Raw genomic sequence first — 7,911 nt, forward strand, 5'->3', positions numbered from 1 at the left:
ATGTAACTGAGGAAAATATGTAATAAAAATATTAAAAAAAATAAAAAAATAAAATGACTTTTCAATTTCTTTTTTTCATCACCTTTGCTAGAGTTTTATTTATTTATTTATTTATTTGTTTATTTATTTATTATTAGACTTCTACTTTAATAATATGACTTTTCATTTCCTTCTTTTCATCACCTTTGCTAGAGTTTATTTATTTATTTATTTATTTATTTATTTATTATTATACTTCTGGCTTTAATAATATGACTTTTCAATTCCTTTTTTTCATCACCTTTGCTAGAGTTTTATTCATTTATTTATTTATTTATTTGGTGTTTTGAGAAAGGGTTTCTTTTTATAGCCCTGGCTCTTCTGGAACTCACTTTGTAGACCAGGCTGTCCTCAAACTCAGAAATCCACCTGCCTCTGCCTCCTGAGCGCTGGGATTAAAGGCGTGCGCTATCATGCCCAGCGAGATTTATTATTTTTTAATTTCTAATACATTGACTTCTAATTCTTTTACCTTTATCATTTTTCAGCCTTTTGTTTAATTTTTTTCAGTTCTAGTAAGTATTATTTACACCTTCTGCAAGATTTGGCTTGTTTTGCTCTTCTTTTTCTACTTAACTTTATTTTTAATTAGGGAAGAAATTTGGGACAAACATTGAAAGTTCCTCTTTGGATGTTAGCACACAGCTATGGATCCCCATCTGTACACTCCTTTCTGCATACCCCAGAGCATTAGAATGTATGTCATCTCCACATAGTGTATCCTTCAGGTTCTCTTCGATTTTTGTGTTCTGGTTGTATTTAGCTCTCTCAGGCCTGTGTGTTTAGCAGTTCTGCTTTTGATTCCTGTTATTCTATCACAGTCAGAGAACATATTCTGTATAATTTCAATATTTTAATGTTTGTTGATATTTACTCACCTGTCTTACACATGATCTTTGCTAAGGAATGTCTTCTCCACCCCAGAGAAGGATGCTCATTTCTGCCATGGTTCTGTCTGCTTGCTCTATTTAATCTAGTGTTGAAGTGATCCTTGTTCTTACTGATTTCTCTCTAGGATTCTAAATATTTTTATACATACAAATATTATGTATCCAGGATAAAATATAGGACTTCTTGTAGGTCCTCTACTACACAGCTATATTTCTAGCTCACAGTAGAGTTTCCTGGTCTCCTTGTTTCTAAGCCTCTCCCCTCCCTCCTTTCCTTATTTCCAGCTGCGTTTCACTAATTTTCCCAGTTTGCCCTCAAACTTAAAATCCCCCCTCTCTTTCTTCCTCTTGTTATTTATTTAGTCCACATGCCAGCAATTAAACACTTTGAAGGTAGGAGAATTCTAAGTTTGAGGCTAGCTAGGCCTGTAAAGTAAGCCACTGCTTCAAAAGAAAAAAAAAAAAGAAAGAAAGAAAAGTAAAAGAAAGGAAGAAAGAAAGAAGAAAAAAAAATTCTAAAATATCTTTACTTTTCAACCTATCATAAAAAGATTCTATTTATGACTAATTTTTCAACAAACAGAACAACTTCAGCCCACCCAGTGGCTCATTAGTTTTCAATAGTTATATGTTGTAGATAAGGCAGTTAGTGACTGATAAGTGGTGTTAAGTACTTGTCATGCAGTGTTAAGTACTCTTTTCAATTGCCTAAAATGTGTGATGGCATACAGTGAACAGAATTTTGGTGGAAACAAGGAAAATGACATTATCCATCAATTTTTTTGTCCACAGGGATAAATGCCTTGTTTTTGCCATTTCATATTCATGATCTAGTTAAGAAAACTGAAAAGAGCTGGAGGGATAGCTCAGGAGTTAAGAACACTGTTTGCTTTTGCAGAGGATCTGGGTTCATATTCTCAGCTCATGACTGTCAGGTTCTTGTTTCAGGGGATCTGACACCTCACACAGAGAGACATCAGGTCAGAACACCAATGTATGTAAGACAAAAATACATATATTTTTAAAAGAAAGCAAAGAGAAATATGTTGGTTTAGAATAAAATGAAAAACTGAAGCCAGTTGTCAGAATCCTATTAATGCTTTCTTTGCATTTGCGGAACTATATTTCAGTTTTGTTTTATTTATTATTTTTTATTAAGATTTTATTGTGTGTGTATGATGTCTTACCTGCATGTATGTCCATATACAGGGTGAATATCTGGTATCTGTAGAGTCTAAAAGAGAGCATTGAATCCCCTGAAAATGGTGTTACAAATGGTCATGTGCCATCATGTATATACTGATCAACCATTTCCCCTAATGCTCTCTTCCTTTTTACATTTTATTGCAAAATATATAAACAGTGGTATCTTGATATGTAGATATTATCAGGGAAATTTTGGGATAAAAATCAAAGGATGATGCATAAGTATACAAGTAACAATTACAATAATACAAGAGAATGAAGACATCAAAACACTGTATGGTATCTACAAATTGTAAATGCAAAAAGCAGAAGTGACACAGTACCTCACCTTGATCAACTCTCAGTAAACTAACACCGGAGTAACATGGACTTGTCCTGGCATACTTAAAAGGAAAGCATGGTGCACAAATTGTTTTAGAAAGAAGGATTGAAAGGTGTAAATCATCTTTGTGGGCAATTTAATAGGTGAGAAGTATATTCTAGCAAAGATCACGAAGCTGCAGTATGCTACTGAACAGTAGTCTTATCATAGGTGATAATGCAGTGTGCATTTCATAAAGCTTGGAAAAGCCTTTGTGTGTTGTCGCCACTGAGAAATAATAAATATAAGGCACAGATGTATCTACTCTCTTTTAAATATGCATAACATATCATCTATGAAAATCATGTGATATTTCTAAATACTTGTTATCTTGCATTTTTCTAAATATAGTTGAATAAGAGACAAAATGGCAGAGTGGGTAGGCCTGCCAGTATTACTCCTGGCTGAAGATTCTGGACTCTATTCTGTAGAGATAGATTTGTCAGTGACTGAGTCCTCACTTTGTCTTAAAAGAATTTGGACAGCTAGTTCTTAAAAATTCATAAGGGATTATATTCAGGTAGAAGAGGGGTCATTGCAGGTTGTCCTCTCACATCTGTGACCTTACCATTAGCCATGGATGGATGGATGGATGGATGGATGGATGGATGGATGGATGGATGGGTGGATGGGTAGATGTGTGGATGGATCAGACATGATTTTCCTCTTATTGAACAGGTCTTAAGTCCAATTAGAGAACTGTTGGCTATCAGCAAGATCTGTTGAGAATGAGAAAAATAGTCTTTCCCAGGGAAGAGCCCCTCAATTATTCATTTAATATGAATTGTTAGCCATGGTTTATTATATACATACAAGTAACAATAATGGACTGAACTGGCTATATTTATATATTAAAGAAAACAGCACATATATTATATTTATATATTAAAGAAATGGGGGCTATAGGTTTGAGAGGAGGATAAAAAGGTGCATGGGGGCATGGATGAAGGAAAGGTGATGGGAAATGATATAAATACACTATGTTGTACAACAATAAAAATATTGTTAAAAAGGCAATTGTTAATATGAGGAACAAAGTTTTAAACTCATGGACATAAACAACTAATGGAAGTCAAGTGAGTTGGAATTTGATTAATGTAAGGAAATTTTCAAAAATTGCTCCTGCTCAGTCAACAGTGTGGCTGTTAAGTGGCATGGTGGCCTTGTTATAGGAACATAAGGGAAGGAAAGTCCACCTATGCTGGACTGAGCTTGCTCTTGTGTTCTCAAATTCTTTCATTGTCTCCTCTGACTTATATTTTGTTAGGATAGTCTTCTGTAGTTTTCCATTTCAGCTGAGGAAAATTTCTAAGATATGATTTTACTGTAGCACTGAGTTCTAAAATTTAGTGAAACCTCAGTAAGGTTTTAGTATCCCAGAAACCTACAGCAATGCTATCATCCAAGGCTGCATGCTGGAATGATGACTTCCAAGCCCTTCTGTTACTTATCAGAAGAGGTACTGAAATTGGAAGCATAGCTAACCAGCTCATGATCATAAGGTGACCAAGGTCATTCTGTAATTGGTTCCAATGCTAAGTCATTATATTCATGAATCACCACAGGCTACAGATACAAAAACTGGAGCTGATCTCAGTTTCTCAGTAGTCACAGGGGAAAGTTTTGGTGTTATGTGAGGCCCCTCAAATCCAATGCCTTCAAGGATATGTGTAGATTCTTATAATCTGGGGTTGAAAGGCCAGTCAGGTCTTCTGCTGTTCTCACCTGAACTTGTCAACTTGGAGCATTCACGAGAAGGTCTGGTGGCTGTCTGGACATGGACTTGGAGTATTCATGGTTTTATTATACTTCTTTCTAAATTGAAAGGGAAGATCTTGATGATTCATTATTTTATAAGAAATTAGATGACATTGTGATAAAAACTGCTGATCAAAGAAACTATTCAAAGTAGGTTAACAAATGTGGCCATCAAGATTCCAGCTGAGACTCCTCATGCCTATAAAGTAGAGCTGTATTGAGGTGCTGTCGTTCTTCCTTCCTAACTCTAACTAGAATCAATTTTAACATTTTGAATTTTTATTTTAGCTTCTTAGTCTGAGAACGTAAGGTTCTAACACTGCTTTTTAACCTTTTAAACTTCAGGTCTTCCTCTACACACATCAGCTCTCATCCTGACAGCAGAGGAATGTGATTACTTCAAATGTTGCATTAAGATGTATTCTGCAACAAACTTATGACAACTTTATTAATTAATGTTTTATCACCTTGCCAGACTATTAAAAATTTTAGAATAATTAATATTCTTTTAACTGTTTATGTGCTTTCTTTATATTCACTCAAGCCCTGCTGAAGGTGTTTTTCAATATGATCTAACTCATCTTCTCTTTTATGCCACTTTATTTAGTTTTATCTTATGTCATTCAAGACATTGAGAGGCCTTCTCCTATAGCCCTTTGCCTTTTCCTCCATTCTCAACTTGTTCATCCATAAAAGATTTGCAGCTGTATGTTGGTACCATCCTTCACTGTTATATCATAAGACTTCTGTCTTTCTTGTTCTTTAAAAATCCACCCATTTCTTACTGCAAACTCTTTAAGGATTTTGCTTTATTTATTCACTGTGATGGAGCACAGCCTTTGTTTTCACAACTTTCTTGAAAAAAGTGTTTATGATAGAAACTCCCAAGAACTTTAAATATATCAATTGGATCTAGGATTTTTATAAAGTTTTGAATTAGAAGTAACATTCTCTCAGACTTTTTAAGGAATTGTTCTTCTGTTGTCTACGACAGATACTGCAGTTGAGAAATTTACTGTTAGTGTGATTTCTCATTTTTGTCTCTCAAAACTTGTGCTATCATGTTTTTTATGACATTATATAAAAAGTTGTCTTTTGCTGGACTTTATAATTTGACTCTTTAAATATGGAACAATGAAGTTGTCACGTTTCATTGATTTGACTTGGTACTCCCTGAGTTGACGATTGATTTGACTTGATGCTCCTTAAGTTGACAGTTTCATCCTTAAATAGAATGAGGAGTGCACACTCTGTCTGTAGCCTGCTCTGTCTGTAGCCCATTCTGTCTGTAGCCCACTCACTCCAGCTCTAGCCCACTCCAGCTGTTGCCCACACTGTCTGTAGCTCATTCACTCCAGCTGTAGCCCACTCCTTCCGTAGCCCACTCTATCTGTAGCCTACTCTCTGTGTAGGTCACTCTCTAGGGATACGAATCATCTTTTCTCACCTTTGTTAAATCCCCCCCAGTGCTCATAATTCTATATCTTCTTAGAAAAAGAAAGTGCTGCCTAATAACTTCTCCATGCTCAATTTATTTTGGTAAAGGAACAATAATCATTAACTGCAATATAATTTATTGGCTACATAGGCAAAATAATGGTGTGTGCATAAACATTCAGTCTTGTGTTTTTAGAAGACATACAATGGCATCTTAAATATGTTTGCTAGTTCCTGCTGTTGAAGTTAGCAAATATTTGTAGGCTGATAGCATTATACAAAATAAACATTTCTCTAATGTTTCCCCTTAAGTCATAGAAGTAATTAGATTTAAATTAGTACTTCAGTTTTTCTTTTTCATAATAACAGCCATATTTGTTCTATTTATTAAAATCAAATAGTTTCTTCAGACCAAATTTTAAATCTCCTTGTTGTTTACTCACAATAAAACCATCTCCAGCCGGGCGTGGTGGCGCACGCCTTTAATCCCAGCACTCGGGAGGCAGAGGCAGGCGGATTTCTGAGTTCGAGGTCAGCCTGGTCTACAAAGTGAGTTCCAGGACAGCCAGGGCTACACAAAGAGACACTGTCTCGAAAAACAAAAACAAAACAAAACAAACAAACAAACAAACAAACAAAAAACAAAAAAGAAAGAAAATCATCTCCAGCTTAACCATTTTTATCCTGTGTGTTCATCTTGGTGCAGTCTTGCACAAATGATAAATGGTGAGTTTGTATCACTGTATGACATGCTTATGAAATAACCGTTTCTTTTAAACATAGTGCCAAGGTCAGTAGACCATCTTAAGTGGAACTGGCGGACTAAACCACAAAGCCGTGATTTTGATGAATTGAACCACATCCTTCAAGAGAGCAAGAAGCTGGGGAAAGCCCTTGAGAATCTCTCTCGAAGTAAGTTCGTTTTTTTGACAATAATTGAAATCCAGAGCCAATGATAAAGTAGAAACATACATCACTGTTGGCAGTGATCCATTTCTGACATCCTCATTATCATTGTGTAAGGTTAAGGAGTGCAAAGGGAGTAAGCCTTGAAAGGAAGTTTGACTGTGCCATGGAACAGATCTGTGAGCAGGCAGGAGCTATAGGCCTCTTGGAGCAGCTGGACTCTGATGCCCTCCATAGTTTTCATCACATAGCTCTAATATACATCTAGTGCTATCTTCTTCAATCTTATATGTTGAAAAGTACTGTTTTGTTCATGCTCACTAGAAAGCACTCCTCTCACCTCCATGAGTTGTCCATGTCTATCAACTTCTTGCAGAGCAGTAAATGGATCAAATTCTTCTTAGATTCCTTTCAGAGCTGAATGTGATGTCATGTAACTTACTTTTTCTCCAAAAGTCACATCTATAGTGTTAGGGCACGGCATAGGGATTTCAGTGTCGTTCATGAGGTGCCACCAGAGATAAATCACTTTCCTTCCATGAGATGTCACTATGGCTCCATGGGGGAAGGGTGACGTTGTTGGGATAAAATGTTTTTCAGGCATAAGATTTTCAGTCAGTACCACTGTCACTGCATCAGCAATCCAATAAGCATTTTTGAGTCTGTGCCTTGGTGAATGTATACTGAATTTGTAGATGTATACATTATGACTTTAGAAAAAAACTCATGGTATTCTTATCTTTGTCTATATAGGTGTTTCTTCCCACCTCTCTCTCTCTCTCTCTCTCTCTCTTTCTATATATATATATATATATATATATATATATATATATATAAAATCATGGCTTCCTTAAAATTTTCTTTTAACAGAATGAATGACTAATGATTCTGACATGTAGTTATAGTTTTTTTCTAATGGTGCAGTTTTACTAATTACATATATCGAATTTTATCATTGTCCCATTACATATTTTGACAAAATTTTAAAATGTACATACCTATGTATATTGTGCTGTTCGACAGTACACTTATACATAGTTTCATGTGTTATATATTTATAGAAATATCATTTTCATTTGAAACTAGTTCCATTTTTAGACTGTTATGCAGTGAGAATCTTTGAGAAGCGCAGATGTTATAAGATGCTAAGCCCCAGATAGGATTTAGCAAAGCCCTGCTTTGAGCTAGATTTACTTTTGGAGAAAAAAAAAAAAAAAAAAAAAAAAAAAAAAAAAAAACAAAAAAAAAAAAAAAAAAAAAAAAAAAAAAAAAAAAAAAAAAACAAAACAAAACAAAAACCAGTAAAGTGGATTT

At 35.0% G+C, this 7,911-nt stretch overlaps 1 protein-coding gene across 11 annotated transcripts in view; it reads left to right on the forward strand.

Annotated features, from left to right (window-relative positions):
* Positions 1-7,911, forward strand: part of C1H8orf34 (chromosome 1 C8orf34 homolog) — a 488,137-nt gene that overhangs the window by 126,001 nt on the left and 354,225 nt on the right. For 9 of the 11 annotated variants that reach the window (XM_021165867.2, XM_021165882.2, XM_021165875.2 and 6 more), the window contains one exon: positions 6,475-6,603. The exons of the other annotated variants lie outside the window; for them this stretch is intronic. In XM_021165867.2, the coding sequence (XP_021021526.1) occupies positions 6,475-6,603 (129 nt within the window). The remainder of the gene's footprint in view (positions 1-6,474; positions 6,604-7,911) is intronic. 11 annotated transcript variants of the gene reach the window in all.

Source organism: Mus caroli, chromosome 1 (assembly GCF_900094665.2).
Source record: "Mus caroli chromosome 1, CAROLI_EIJ_v1.1, whole genome shotgun sequence".
Lineage (NCBI taxonomy): Eukaryota > Metazoa > Chordata > Mammalia > Rodentia > Muridae > Mus > Mus caroli.